Raw genomic sequence first — 16,184 nt, 5'->3', positions numbered from 1 at the left:
TTTGTGTAAAAATAAAAAGTTAAATCTTTCATCAATATCAAATGAACTTTTACAGTCACAGTTTCACACTGTGTAACAGTAGATGCTAAACAGAATAATGTAATCTTTCCAACCTCAGATATACAACTGCAACACGTTGAAGTATCAAGAAAATACATCAGGAGGAGCTTAACCTAGACACAGGAGCCTGAACAAAAATAAAGTAGTACAGTGTTCAGGTGACATTTTGCAGAGGTAGCTTTGAAAGAAAAATACAACTTGCCAGAGATTTAAAATGGAGTTTGGAAGGTGGGAACTTCTCAAAATGAACAACTGGCGTTACACAGCAATGTTCCAAATGAATGCTACATGATCCAGCTCAGTAATTCCAACACAATATGTTACTTTGATTTTACGTAGCTGTAAAAAATTCCAAGATTCAAAAACTCAACTCTTAAAATCTACACAGGCCGTCAAGAGATGTGAGCAGATAGATGGTAATTCCTTTTATGTGAGCAGATGGATAAAATTTTCACCATTTTGACATTACACATTACAAAATTAAACAAATGATGGTTTTTCTCTTGACAGTGTGTTGAGTAGACAGGATTGACAGACCAAAGCATCAATGTGAATATGTAATACTGTAAAATTTAATGGCCAACGCTTCAGATCTGTAGAATTAGGCGACACCTGCATAAAGAGAGAGGGAGATATTTAAGAGAGTCTGGAACCAAGGAGTCAAAGGCTTTGAATGGTCACTGTCTTAGGGCAGTCATTTAGGATTCAGATGAAACAAAACGTCTTTGTTCAGAGAACTGTAAACCTTCAGAATTCTCTATCACAGAGGGCAGTGGTTGTTCAACTGATGAGTATAATCAAGATCAAGAGCAATATAACTTCCGGGCACAAAGGGATCAAGGAGGTGGGGACAGGGCAGGAATGTAAAGCTGACATAGAAATTGAAACATGATCTTACTGACTAGCAGAACAGGCTTGAGGGGTGAATGGCCGACATCTGCTCCTATTTCTTACGTTCTTGTATGAAAACTTAAAAGAATCCTTTCCACTAACTTTCTCCCTCTACCCCTGAAGGTCCAAGTTGAGTATAGTGCTACAGGCACCACTTTCTAGTTCTTCAACCAAATTTTCATTTTTCATGAAAAACTAGACAATGTCAGCCGCCTCCCTCTCAGTTGAATCTAATCTTACCCTAATGCCATACCTGCTTTCTGGATGGTCACTCGATTGTAATGAGGAACAAGAATCCTGATATATCCCTTTGCAAGCCCCAGGGTAGAAGCTCAGTATTGCACTTACTGCTGCTCTGAACAAACTCAGCACAGAAGAGATCTAACCTTCCGGGATCTCATTTAGCAGTGAAGCTCACCTGCTCAATACCTATCCCAGCCGGGCCACCTGGGGAGCAGGCTTAAGGTGCAGCGGTCTCCAATTTGAAGTGGTGGCTGAAGATTCGAATCGAGCATTAGCAGCAGCCACAGAGGGTGGATGGGGCACAAAGTTCCACTGTCCAACTTGGACCTTGGTCAACTTAGAGAGCGCAATAGCAAGTGTACAGCTCTGGAAAAGAAAATAGGGAAAAGCTGCCACACTCAATCCCAAATAACTAAAGAGGGTTTTGCATTGGTGCCATAGAGTCCACACTACTGTGGAATCAGGGAGGTTCTCCTTTATAGTGTCAGTATTTATCACTCAGCTAGCATCACTTAAACAGATCACCCTCAGTTCAACTTATTATTATTCCCAGGATCTTGCACAAATCAGCTGCGTTCCATCATAACAATACTTCAAAAAAGCTTCACTGGCTACAGCGAGCGCTTTGGAAAGTTCAGAGATCAGGAAAAATATGTCAAGCCTGAAATGATTTCTTGAATTTGAAACACTCACCAATATTTGTTTTTAAGCAAGAATCAGCCTTAACAAATAAATAGTCATCTTAAAGACAGATGCTTCAAAAACTCTTTCCTTGCACTGTGCAATTTTTTTGATCAGGGGGCCACTGTCCTAAATAGTTGCGGTCTCTGCAGACCTCTGCTGTGAACTAGAGCAGTTCCAAAATCCAAGGCTGGTCACAAAACTTACCACATGTCAGTCTTGTGGGAGGATAGCTGACAGCTTTAAATCAACAATTTCAGAATCCGGAGAACTGCTACCGCTTTGATCACTGTATGTATCTCTGGAGAGAGCAGAATCACAGGAGATTGGCGTGCTGGTATTTGGTAGGTGGGTGAGGGGAAGAAAACAATTTTTTTTGTTACAGACACACATACCCCAACTTCTTCACACACCCATCATCTCCAACCCCGAGCATAGTTCATTTCGAGATTAACAGGAGGAGGTCTGTATATTACCACAGGATGTCGCTGGCTGGGCCAGCATTTATTGCCCATCCCTAGTTACCCTTGAAACTGAGTGTCTTGCTGGGCCATTTCAGAGGGCAGTTGAGAGTCACCCACATTGCTGTGGCTCTAGACTAACATGTAGGCCAGGCCAGGTAAGGACATCAGATTTTCTTCCCTAAAGGACATTAGTGAAGCAAATGGGATTTTCCGTCAATGATTTCATGGTCATCAGTAGATTCTTAGTTCCAGCTATTTTTTATTCAAATTCCACCATCTGCCACGGTGGGATTCGAACCCGGGTCCCCAGAACATTAGCTGAGTTTCTGGATTAATCGTCTCGCGATATAATCACTGGGCCGTTGCTTCCCACTGGGCCGTTGCTTCCCACAGCGCTGTTGGAGCAGATTGATTTGCTGGGATTAGCCTGAAATCAAGGGCAGCACAAATCAAGAGTGCAATCTTCCTCATTTAATTGGCTTCTGAAACCTCTCCCCATTGCCTCAGCATGATCCATCTAAAACAGAACTTTAATCAGCAAGCATTTGCCTTGTGAAAAGTGTTTTATTTTCCCCCCCCAAAAGAAACTCTGGTTAAATTCTAGACATGATGTGGGTATGCCGGCGTTGGACTGGTGTAAACACAGTAAAAAGTCTGACAACACCAGGTTTTAGTCCAACCTATTTATTTGATAATATATTATCAAATAAATAGGTTGGACTAAAACCTGGTGTTGTCAGACTTTTTACTAAATTCTAGAAGCAGAGGAATGTAAGAATTTAACTTAAGGCTGCTGTTATCTCTGAGTCAATGCAACGGGACCCCTAAAGGTATAACTGAGGACAATCAATATTTAATATTAAGAGGTGAGGAAAGTACATGTCAAAACACGACATTTTTCTTTGCTCTGAAAATACAGCTTCAACGATTACACTTTCAACCAGTCGTGCGCACCAAAACGTGCTGTAAACTGAAATATGTGCAGCATTATTCCCCGGACACCTATAATGGGCATGCTGCTTTTTTTTTTCCAAGGGTAACTGTGGTTACACACTGCTAATAAATTTTATAGCTATCCAATCCCATTTACAGAGCAGGTATGTTAGCATGAAATTATTCGTATATGTCAAGTTCTCTTCCACAAACATGACATTTGATTAAAACAGTGAATGACTCCACCAAATAGGAAGGTTAAACAGATGCGCCGCCATCAGTAATCTTTGCGCCATTGCTTGCAGGCCAAGGCTCTGAGAAAGGTGGTGGAGTTTGGCAACGAGCAGAGGCAAAGCGGGAGTGGGGGGGGGCCCGGGGTGCAGTGAGCAGTCGGAAAGGCTGGGGCTTCCGATGGGAGGCCTCCAACAGGTGGAGGCAGGGGATCTGCCAGTGGACATTAAGACATATAACTGTCTATCCATAGAACAGAATCACTACAGTGCAGAAGGTGGCCATTCAGCCCATCAGGTCTGCACCGACTCTCCAACAGAGCACCTAACCTATCCCTGTAACCCCACATGTTTATCCCGCTAATCCCCCTAATCTTTTTAAAAGTTTATTTACGTAGGCTTACATTAACACTGTAACGAAGTTACTCGTCGCCACACTCCGGCGTCTGTTCGGGTACACTGAGGGAGAATTCAGCACGGCCAATGCACCTAAAATGCACATCCTTGGACTGTGGAAGAAAACCGGACCACCCAGAGGAAACCCACGCAGACACGGGGAGAATGTGCAGACTCCACAGTCACCCGAAGCCAGAACTGAACCCAGTTCCAAGGCGCTATGAGGCAGCAGTGCTAACCAATGTGCCACCCTATTTATTATTGTATACTTCCCAGACTCGCTGTTGTGAATTATATAGAATTCACTGCATGGAGGCAGGCCATTCAGCCCAATGCTGGTACTTATCCTCTTTCCACCCAAAACCTTTCTCCGATGTACTTACCTAGCTTTCCTTTAAAATAATCATGTTATTCCTCTCAGTGATATGGGCGAGCGAGCATGACAGCTACATGGTAGAAAAAGGCTTACACAAGCAAAAAAACTCAATTATGAGCCAACTCTGAATCAGTTAGAAAGCTTGCGCGAATGTTTACATATTCACAATGGAACAAAGAAACAGCTTGCGTTAGTTACCTGGGTGACAGTCTACAACCCTTTTCCAAGTGACGTTGAAGTTTCCCTGAGGCAGCCAACATCAGGCCAAAGTAAGGCGGTGATGGTTTCATGGGTCGGGAGGTAAACTCTGGGTGATACTGAACCCCAACAAAATAGGGATGCTCTGAAAAAGATATTGGTGAGAGCATTATCCTAAGCACCCACTCAATTGCAAAACTTCAGTTTAAGTTTATAAAGCGTCACAAGTAGATTTACATTAAAACTGCAGTGAAGTTGTTGCGAAAATCTCTTAGTCGCCACACTCCGGCACCTGTTTGAGGACACTGAGGGAAAATTTAGCACCTAACCAGCATCAGTATTAAAATATAACCGGTGACAACTTTGTATTGGATGTAATGTGACCAATGGAAACAAGATGTAAGGGTCAGCTGACCCAGTAAATCATGGAACCAACTGCAGTGTTGTAATAGTCAGCTGACTAGCTGATTCGCTATAAATAAGGAACTATGTAGACTTGTGGAGAGCTTGGAGTGGCCCAGGACGAGGACCATGTTTGGAGTAATGCTGTTTCTTTATTAAACCCTTTCTTTGATTTATAAGTTGGAGTAAGTTTTGTTGTATTTTCATTAGCTGCAGTTTGAAGAGTTATTTCTGAAGAAACAACCAGACTGGGAATTGAACCCAGGTCCCTGGAGCTGTGGGGCAGCAGTGCTAACCACTATGCCACCCAAACTTTTAATACGCAAGTTTAATAATTTTTTTATCCAGAATGTTGGTTCAAATTGTAAACTTTACTAACAGGGCACTGTGATCAGTTATTCAAAATATTGCAGCTCATTTTTGACAATTAAGGCATCTCTTCACTCACCGTCCAGTTCGATTATTTCCATCCGTTCACCCTCCACATCCTGACCAACAAATCGAAGTCCCTTTTCCTCAAAGTTATTTCTCATTTCAGGATTTACCTGAAATACAACAATATTGGAGCTTTTTGATCCTTTGTTTCAATACAGTTAGGTAGAATGTTTTGGTGGAATCCAATTGGGAGGAAAGGTTTTGATGTCAAATGATTATTGCACAACGCAAACAAAAACATGACCATTTAGAGTCATAGAGGTTTACAGCTGGAAACAGGCCCTTCAGCCCAACTTCTCCATGCTGTCCAATTATTACCACTAAGCTAGTCTCAATTGCCCTCGTTTGGCCCACATCCCTCTATACCCATCTTACCCATGTGACTATCTAAATGCTAATTTAGAAAAGGAAAGAATTGTACACCGAAAACATCACTGAGACGTCAAGGACAAAGACAGACCTGGTGCTCTGGACAGACTGGAGGGGAAGAAAGTTACAATAAAAATACTGCATATTTTCATAGAATCTTGCAGTGCAGAAGACCATTCGGCCTATCGAGTCTGTACCCACCACAATCCCACCCAGGCCCTGTACCCATAATCCCATACATTTACCCTAGCTAGTCCCCCTAATGCTCAGTGACAATTTAACATGGCCAATCACCTAACCCGCACATCTTTGGACTGTGGGAGGAAACCCACTCAGACATGGGGAGAAGGTGCAAACTTCACACAGACCGTGACCCAAGCCGGGAACCGAACCTGTGTCCCTGGCGCTGCGAGGCAGCAGTGCTAACCACTGTGCCACCACGCTGCCCAAACAAAGGCTGCAGAAAGCCCTGGGAAAAGCAAGCAGATTGTACCTCATATCGATGTCGGTGTCGCTCTTCGACATAGTCACAGTTCTTATACAACCTCCCTATAGGTCAAAGAAAGTATATATTAAAACCTTTTATACATGAACTCTGGCACAAAAATAAAACTGACCAGCTTTGGTTTGGGCAAAACATTTTGGAGCAAAGATGTTGAGGAACGTTGGAATTAGGAGCAGAAATAGGCAAATTTGACTCCCTGGTCCACTAGTCAATGGACCTACCTTGCATTAAGTTTACCTTTCTCTACACCCTCCACTATGACTGTAACACTATATTCTGCACTCTCTCCTTTCCTTCTCTATGTATGGTATGCTTTGTCTGTATAGCATGCAAGGAACAATACTATGCACAGTATATTAATACATGTGACAATAATAAATCAAATCAAATCATGGCTGATCTCTCCCTGGTTTCAAATCCACCTCCCCACCTGTTCCCCACATCCCTTTTATTAAAAATATATCAATTTCCTTCTCGAATCCATTTAATGATTCAGACTCATTGGGTGGGATTTTCCAGCCGTGCTTGCCCCAAAACAGGAAAATCCCACCCGAGATCAATGGATCGTTGCAGTGTCCTGGTCCTGTCCAACTTGTCCTGGTCCCTCCACGCGGACACTATCATTAAGAAAGTCCACCAACTTTTACAGATACACTATAGAAAGCGTTCTTTCTGGTTGCATCACTGTTTGGCTCCTGCTCTGCCCAAGATCGCAAGGAACCACAAAGTGTCGTGAATGTAGTCTAATCCATTACGCCAACCAGCCTTCCATCCATTCACACTGTCTACACTTCCCGCTGCCTTGGAAAAGCAGCCAGTATAATTAAGGACCCCAAGCACCCTGGACATACCCTCTTCCACCTTCTTCTGTCGGGAAAAAGATACAAAAGTCTGAGGTCACATACCAACCAACTCAAGAATAGCTTCTTCCCTGCTGTTGTCAGACTTTTGAATGGACCTACCTTGCACTAAGTTGTGACTGTAACACTATATTCTGCAGTCTCTCCTTTCCTTCTCTACGAGCGGTATGTTGTCTGCACAGCACTCAAGAAACAATACTTTTCACTGTATACTAATACATGTGACAATACTAAATCAAATCAAAGGAATATAGAATTTTAAGGTTAAATAAGTAACGTAATCTTACAGAATATCTTCACACTTAAAGACTTGTTGACTTATGGACAGACTTACACCAGCTGGGTACACATGGACCTGGAAGAATATTGAAAGGAGAACTTGCTTTTATCCTATTGAGGGATGGTTAGATTTGTTCTGGGATTAAAGTAAATGCAAGTTTCAGACAGAGTCTTGAAAGTGGATCTGAATTGACCGTCCGGCCTTTCTCTAATTGTACCTCCGATTATCAATTACTCGTAAAATTTTTAAAATTTACACAAATTACCAGGTTAACCTTGTATCGTCCCACTGAAGCCTTCTGTCATTGAAGGGTCTGGGGCATTTGAAACTTATTTTACTTAAAGAGGTACAGCGCCCTTAACAAAGCAAAATGTCCCCAGTGATTTACTGAGGCAACAAACCAGTTCTCTGAGTAATTCATTATATTCCATATTTACAAAGTCCATGCTCTTTCCACCCTATTCACTGCAGTAAGGTTACATTTATGTACACATTAAATGATGTGATTATATATTTCTTTGGCAGGGATTAGCTCCTCAACTCTTTGGACCAAACTCAAGTAGTATCACTGGCTAAACCGTAAAATGGTTCAGAGCACAGGAGGAGGATATTGGGCCTGTTGCGCTTGTATCAGCTCTCTGCTGCTCAGCTAGTCCCCCTGCATGCCTTTTCCCTGCTCGTGTACTCACTGCTTTAGTTGTAAGGCTCAGGATCCCTTATGTCTCACCAAACACTTTCTCAACATTCTCTCACCTCAGCCCCAGGGGGCTGAACTTTCTCACAGAAACCATTACTGCCTGTTCAGTCCAGGACACCGTCCCATTCCAACTGGACAAACCCAAAAGAAAATCTCTCTATGGTACAAGTCAAAGTATAAGCAGAAGTTGTGTAAGAACAAATAACTCGCTCAAGCACTTCTCTGGGGGGAAAAAAAAGTCATATTTATAAATTATTGTGCACATGTTAGGCTGTGTGAAAATACTGCTGGAGAGGGAAATATTAAGCAGCAACATTTAGAGGCTTAGTTATTGTTCCCATTGGGCTGCATCACACAAAAACTTCCAATATTATTGCATTCATCACATTAATTCCATGTTGTACTGTTCAGACAAGTAACCTAACCCAAATGTACAACTAAAATAGACTCACACCCAATCAATAAGCAGGAAAGCACAGTTGTTTAAAAACTGCCTTTCAATGAAAGGTACAATCTCAGTCAAAATCAGCACAATGTACTCATTCGATTCCCATCTTTCAGTGGCAGTGACAAGGAAACACCTCGTATCAAACTCAATACTCAGGCTGGAGAACGCAGAATATTCACACTTGGGAGAAAGCTGTCCCACCTCCCTCACAGCAAGCAAAATGCTCTGCCCTGCAATCCCCGCATGCAAAAGCTACAGCAATTACTGTTGGTGAGTGTTTAATATCACAAAGTTGCAGCACGATGCTTTTACCACTTAGAGGGAGAGAGCAGAGAGACTATACAGTAAGTGGCCTAACAGTATTGATAGGCAAAGGGATCTGGGTATACTGGTATACAGGTCACTGAAAGTGGCAATGCAGATGGAGAGGGTAGTCAAGAAGGCATACGGCATGCTTGCCTTCATCGGCCAGGCACTGAGTTTAAAAATTGGCAAGTCCATGTTGCAGCTTTATTGAACTTGGAATATGGTGTTCAATTCTGGTTACCACAGTACCAGAAGGATGTGGAGGCTTTGGAGAGGGTACAGAAAAGATTCACCAGGATGTTGCCCGGTATGGAGGATGTTAGCTGTGAGAAGAGGTTGGGGAAACTAGGCTTGCTCTCACTGGAACAGCAGAGGTAGAAGTCTACAAGATTATGAGAGGCATGGATAGAGTGGATTGTCAGAAGCTTTTTCCCAGGGCGGAATAGTCAATTACTAGGGGGTACAGGTTTAAAGTGTGAGGGGCAAAGTTTAAAGGAGATGTACGAGGCAGATTTTTTTTGCACAAAGAGTAGTGGGTGCCTGGAACTCGTTGCCGGGGGAGGAGTGGAAGCAGACGCGGTCATGACTTTTAAGGGGCGTCTTGACAAATCCATGAATAGGATGGGAATAAAGGGATATGGTCCCCGGAAAGATAGGGGGTTTTAGTTAAGACGGGCAGGATGGTCAGTGCAGAATTGGAGGGCCGAAGGGCCTGTTCCTGTGCTGGAATTTTCTTTGCTCTTTGTAATTGTTCCATGCATCTCAGGAGCGACTCAAACTTGATTAACTACAGGACAGCGCGGTGGCACAGTGATTAGCACTGCTGCCTCAAAGAACCAGGGACCCAGGTTCAATTCTCGGCTTATGTCACTGTCTGTGTGGAATTTGCACATTCTCCCCGCGTCTGTGTGGGTTTCCTCCAGGTGCTCCAATTTGCTCTCACACTCTAAAGATGTGCAGGTTAGGTTAATTGGCCATGGTAAATTGATCCTAGTGTTAGGGAGATTAGCAGAGTAAATGTGTGGTGTTGGGGGAATAGGGCCTGGGTGGGATTGTAGTCAGTACAGACTCAATGGGCCGAATGACCTCCTGTACTGTAAGGATTCTACAAAGTTCCTCAAAATGCAAGTTCTGGTCGCGCTTCTCAAGATAGTCACTATCAGCCAGGACTATTTCTACGTTCCTCACAGAAAAAGCTCCTCTAATGTCGATTACATTAAACCTGACACGGCTCCACTTAGAGAGCTGACAGTTCAAAGCAGCATGCTGGCAGGTCAGTGCCAGAAGCAATGATAAAGGCTGCACAGGCCCTGTAAAGGCCCCCAGGGCAGTCTGTTGGATGAAACAAACCAGACACACACAAGCTGTGCAATCCACATCATTAGTTGCTGAGGCCCTAAGCTCAGGAATTCCTTCCCTACACCTCGCTACCTCATTTTCCTCCTCTAAGGCACATCTTAAAACCTACCAGGTTTTAACTGCGGCCAAGTGGCCAAAAGCCTGAGCAACTAGGCCCAACACAGAATTAGGCAATCCGAATTAAACAGCAGTCAACAAGATTAAAACACAAACACAGGTCAGAGGTGAGCAAGGAAAAATCTGGACTTGCCCTGGAAGCTGGACCTAAAGATGCTCAGCCTTGACCAAGTAAGGACGATATTTGTGTATTCCCCAGTTTCGGCCAGACTCTCTGGCACATCGGGTTCCTGCCGTTATCTTATATGGAAAGGGACTACGTGCACCCCTGCACCTGAGGATAGACCTGGTTGGGGGGTGGGGTCCCTGTCATCTTCCATATATGAAATTGGTAACCCTATTGGGTGCTGCAACCCCCACCCAGCAAAGATTCGATCTACAGTGAAGACTAGGCAGAGATCCAGTGATATCGGAAGAGGTTGCACAAGACCAACCTTTACGAAGAAGGCCCTGAGTTTGAAGAGGAGAGACGGCAGAGCTCAGCGAACCAGGCATGGCAGCCTGGTCATGTTCATCGCCATGGGTAATATCAGAAATCTCAGAGAGACATCATAAAGTATTAAGTTACTCTGGGAATTAAGAGTTGTTTCTGAATAGAATTTGTGTAATAGGGACCCGTTAATAACATTTGGATTGATCCATGAACTAGGTCTTGTCCATTGTCCATCTTATAAGTAATGGCACCTGGGTAAATTGTTTTAATACAAACTGGTCAAACTGTCTGACCATTTCCAGACAATATAACTATCTGACCTAGCATAATAATATCCCTGTTATAGAAAGGATAGAGTCATAAAGATTTACAGCACGGAAACAGGCCCTTAGGCCCAACTTGTCCACACCTCCCTTTTTTTTAAACCTCTAAGCTAGTACCTACTGCCCGCATTTGGCCCATATCCCTCTATACCCATCTTACCCCATGTGACTGTCTAAATGCTTTTTAAAATTGTACCCACCTCCACTACTGCCTCTGGCAGCTTGTTCCAGGCACTCACCACCCTCCGTGTGAAATAACTGCCCCTCTGGACACTTTTGTATCTCTCCCCTCTCACCTTAAACCTATGCCCTCTAGTTTTAGACTCCCCATGGGTATTATTAAACTAGAAAGAGCGCAGAAAAGATTTACTAGGACGCTACCGGTACTTGATGGATTGAGTTATAAGGGGAGGCTGGATAGACTGGGACTTTCTTCCCTGGAGCATAGGAGGCTGAGGGGTGATCTTATAGAGGCCTATAAAGTAATGAAGGACACGGATCAGCTAGACAGTCAACATCTTTTCCCAAAGTTTGGGGAGTCTAAAACTAGAGGGCATAGATTTAAGGTGAGAGGGGAGAAATACAAAAGGATCCAGAGGGCAATTTTTTCACAGGGTGGTGAGTGTCTGGAATGGGTTTCCAGAGATAGTAGCAGAGGCGGGTACAATTTTGTCTTTTATAAAGCATTAGACAGTTACATGGGTAAGATGGGTATAGAGGGGCCAAATGAAGGCAATTGGGATTAGCTTAGTGGTAAAAACTGGGCGGCATGGACAAGTTGGGGCGAAGGGCCTATTTCCATGCTGTAAACCTCAATGACTCAATCTCCTTATATGGCTGGCTGTTATATTTTGTTTTATAATGTTCTTTGAAGCACCTTGGGACATTTCATTACAGTGACGATATCATCATGCCCAGTGCAGACATGAGGAAATTTCCAACTTTAAACTACATTTTTAAGTGGATACCTAAGCTGGCTATAGTGAATCATGTGACTTGGCAACGAGCAATGCTGGACAGTTCTGAAACTCCAGCAAATACCTAATTACAGATGGACAAACACAGCTACTTGTGAAACTCACACGGCTTTTGGTAAGGACACACTGTCAACGGAAAGGGCTATGGACAGTAGCGATGTTGAAACTCAATGGGTGTTAGATGAACATGAAATGGATCTCATCTACCTTTCACTGTATTGTGCTGGCACCTAAACCCAAACAGACCTTGGCAGAGTGAAAAGCTACAACACAGGACAGGTACTGGTCCAACAAACCACCTTATTTGGAAAAGCGCTTTGGAATTGCAGGTCATGTTCGTCAACAGTTTCAAAGTAAAAAAACAGGAGAAGCCATCCTGGGACTGGCACCATGAGAAACACCATCCGAGCCACTGGGCCAACTATCAGGTAACTTGATCATAAAATTATCTTTACTTTTAAATTCACAAAAGCTTGCTGCTGCAATTTAAATCAGAACAAATCACTATGAAAGTGAGAAAACACGGTAAACTCATGCACTAAAACGTGAGGATCACAGGTGACAATGCACAAACTTTGTCTGCAAGTCATTTTGTTGTAAATAACGCATTGCTCCAAAGGGGGTAAAAAAACAATGCAACTATCCTTCATTTTATGCAGCAGATCCACAGATTGGGGTCATAGGAGGGGGTGGGGGTGGGTGTATGGGACAAGCAGTATCCCATTCCTCCTTATCTCAATAATCCTTTCTTCTCTAAGATGTCAGTACACATAGACTGTCCCCATTATAACAGTTCACTGGCTGGTTATGTGGAAAGGCTGTGAGAATAATGCTGCAGCACGTATTATGATACTCCAGCAGATAAACATCCCCGATTCAAGCAGTTCACACCTGCTAACTAAAGTTTATTTGCTGTGCCACAAGTAGTCTTATATTCACACTGCAATGAAGTTACTGTGAAAATCCCCTAGTCGTCACACTCCAGCGCCCGTTCAGTTATACCGAGATAGAATTTAGCACGCCAATGCACCCAACCTGCATGTCTTTGGACTGTGGGAGGAACCCGGAGCACCTGGACGAAACCCACGCAGACACGAGGAGAACATGCAAACTCCACACAGGCAACGACCCAAGCTGAGAATTGAACCTGGGTCTCTGGTAAAGTGAGGCAGCAATGCTAACCACTGTGCCAACATGCCGCCCTGTTCGCTCCCCAGCATCTAGGATCGCTCCCCAAGGTGTGAGTTCACAGTCTGTTGCTGCGCTTTCACATATCGCAGCTTCTATGAAGCAACAGCTAAAAGAGGTAAGGAAAACTCTAAAAATACATAATATATAAAAACAAACTCCTACTTAGCACCGAATTCTTTTCCTTCAGAATTGTTTTTCTCTTGCCGAGTCTCATGGTTCCTCCCATTTCCCCAGGGTTGTGTTCTGGCATGTCAATCACCTATGCAAAACGTGAGACAGAATTTTAAATTCTTTGTCTAGCGAAAAGCGCCAGCATTAATTAAATTCATTATTTATAATTAAGTGACCTCAGCATCTGTTGTTAAATTCTCCCTGCAGCATGATGTAGTTTTATATCTTTTATCCTCCCAAAACTCTCAATTTCAGGAAATTAGAGAAGTTCAGTCATTCAGTATATTCAACACAAACTCTGGGTTACCAAGGGAATTACTGGACACAGGGACAGCGTGAGGTCTTGTGGCACAGTGGCAGTGACTCTACCTCTGGGCCAATAGCTCTGGGTTCAAGTCCCACTCTGGGACTTGACGGTCATGGAAGATGTGTTCATAATGTGGCCAAACATGATTGATTATCAGCCCGTAAATCTGTCCAATTTGCCTGACGACGGACAGGCAGTTGGAGTGGAAGAGTTTCCTGTTCAGCCATTAATGCAGAAGATAATGGCCAACCACTGCAGTATTTTATCCAGCCTAATCATGGACCAATCCAAATGGAAGTCCGTGGTCAAAATGATACCTGATGGGGCAGGGGGAGGGGGACAGTGTGGAACGGTGGAGTGGAGGTAGATCAGGCAGAATAGCACAGCAAGACTGAGGGTTTGATGCTCTTATAGCGGTGTTCAGAAGTTTATCCACTCACCAGTCCATTTTTGATGCCTTGTGGTTTCTGGCTTGGTCCAGCAAGGACACATAGCAATAAAAGTAGTGAAGCTCCCTTTCCTTTACCTCGTTTTCAATCTCACAGAATTTTCGCCCTGACCCAAAGGGTTTTTTTAAAATTCATTCCTGGGCATCGCTAGCTGGCCAGCATTTATTGCCCATCCCTAGTTGCTCTTGGACAGCAGTTGAGAGCCAACCACATTGCTGTGGCTCTGGAGTTACACGTAGGCCAGACTGGATAAGGAAGCCAGATTTCCTACCTTAAAGGGACTTTTGTGAACCAGGTGGGTTTTTCTGACAATCAACCACGGTCATCAGTAGATTCTTAATTCCAGATTTTTTGTTTATTGAATTCAAATTCCACCACCTGCCCATGGCGGGATTCGAACACAGATCTCCAGAACAGTAGCTGAGTTTCTGGATTAATAGTCTAATGATAATACCATTAGGCCATCGCCTCCCTCCATAATTCAGAAATAATAATCTAGAAACAAGATCAGAAAGTCTTGAATGGCCTGTGGTGTCAAGAAAGAAAAGTGTGACTTTTGCCAGGTGTCAGGCTAATATTTCAGTCAGATTGTTGATAGTAAAGACCTACGTAAAGCACCTAAAAAGACGGATAGTATTTTAGAAGCACCACAACAGATAAGTGTGAAGAAATTCAGGTCATTTTTAGGATTAGTAAATTATTGTGGCAAATTTTTTCCTAACTTAGCTACATTATTGAAGCTAAATTGGGGAAAAATTTGATGGCCTAGTGGTATTACCATTAGATTAATAGTCTTGCAAAATCACTAGGCCACTGCCTCCCTCATTCTGTGACTGCAGTATAACCATGGCTGGAGGAACCAAAAGTACTGGACTCTTTGAAAACGGGACATACGCAAAGGCAAGTGTATCTGCTGTCAATAGCAACGTGATGAAAGGTTGTATCACTTTTCAAGAGGCAGACATGGAACAATCAGCAAAACTGATGTGACTGCTTGCTTCATGGGAGATGGCAAACCACCTCAGTTGGAAAGGCAGGAAAATGTTTCACAGAAGCATAACTTTCTTAGTTGTTACATACATACCACAGGATGGCTTGTATTCGGATTAAATTCAGTTGAATTGGCATCTGTAAAAGCAAATCCATTCAATAAAACTTACTGGATATAAACCACATATTTCTCTTAACCGGAATAAACCTAATCTCGTTGGGGTCTTTTAAGAGACTTCTGGATGAGTACATGGGATTTAATGAGCTTGAGGGTGATAGGTAGGCCTAGTAGGTAGGGACATGATCAGCACAACTTGTGGGCCGAAGGGCCTGTTTGTGCTGTCGTGTTCTATGTAATCACAAGATCAGTGATTTTATAATAATGGACTGGAAGAAACAGGAGTGGAGTTTGGCACATATTTTGCATACTGCACTATTTTGACAGCTTATTTTCCCCATTAAAAAAACACAGGACCTTTAAAAAATAAAATTCTTCATAGTAAAAACACAGCAGCAAAAAAGATCATTTTGGAATATGTTTGCCAGATGTACTGATTTGATTGTAAAATGTACAATTCACATTAAATTTATAACATTAATAACAGAATATAAATGACAACATGTGTTTCGGTCAAAGTGAAAAATGGGCTCTTAAAGAATTCATCCAGAAATACAAATTGAAGTCACCAGGAACAAAAAAAAATTTTTTTTTTACCTGGGCCAGGCATTAACATCAATTAAAATACAAAATCATGCCCCAGATTTTTGCAGGAATACTTATGATGAAACTAGTCTGTCATTACCCCACTCAAGGGCGGCACGGTGACACAGTGGTTAGCACTGCTGCCTCACAGCGCCAGGGGCCTGGGTTCAATTCCCTGCTTGGGTCACTGTTTGTGCAGAGTCTGTACGTCCTCCCCGTGTCTGCATGGGGTTTCCTCCCACAGTCTGAAAGACGTGCTGGTTAGGGTGCATCGGCCGCGCTAAATTCTCCCTCAGTGTACTCGAACAGGCACCAGAGTGTGGCGACTAGGGGATTTTCACAGTAACTTCACTGCAGTGTTAGTGTGAGCCTATTTGTGATACTAATAAA

General features: G+C 43.1%; 1 protein-coding gene across 4 annotated transcripts in view; it reads right to left on the bottom strand.

Moving 5' to 3' along the window:
* Nucleotides 1-631: 631 nt before the first annotated feature.
* LOC145357744 (CTP synthase 1) overlaps nt 632-16,184 on the bottom strand; it is a 54,480-nt gene continuing 38,927 nt past the window's right edge. For 2 of the 4 annotated variants that reach the window (XM_080211190.1, XM_080211191.1), the window contains 7 exons: nt 15,186-15,229; nt 13,337-13,433; nt 6,172-6,227; nt 5,323-5,419; nt 4,473-4,617; nt 2,083-2,209; nt 632-672 (listed from right to left, as the gene is read on the bottom strand). In XM_080211190.1, the coding sequence (XP_080067316.1) occupies nt 2,089-2,209; nt 4,473-4,617; nt 5,323-5,419; nt 6,172-6,227; nt 13,337-13,433; nt 15,186-15,229 (560 nt within the window). In that variant the 3' untranslated portion in view covers nt 632-672; nt 2,083-2,088. The remainder of the gene's footprint in view (nt 673-2,082; nt 2,210-4,472; nt 4,618-5,322; nt 5,420-6,171; nt 6,228-13,336; nt 13,434-15,185; nt 15,230-16,184) is intronic. The other 2 variants (XM_080211192.1, XM_080211193.1) reach the window with 1 other exon arrangement.

Source organism: Carcharhinus amblyrhynchos, chromosome 24 (genome assembly GCF_965287045.1).
Source record: "Carcharhinus amblyrhynchos chromosome 24, sCarAmb.v2.hapA, whole genome shotgun sequence".
Lineage (NCBI taxonomy): Eukaryota > Metazoa > Chordata > Chondrichthyes > Carcharhiniformes > Carcharhinidae > Carcharhinus > Carcharhinus amblyrhynchos.
Note: the sequence above shows the minus strand (reverse complement) of the source record. Positions and strands in the feature narration are given on the sequence as shown.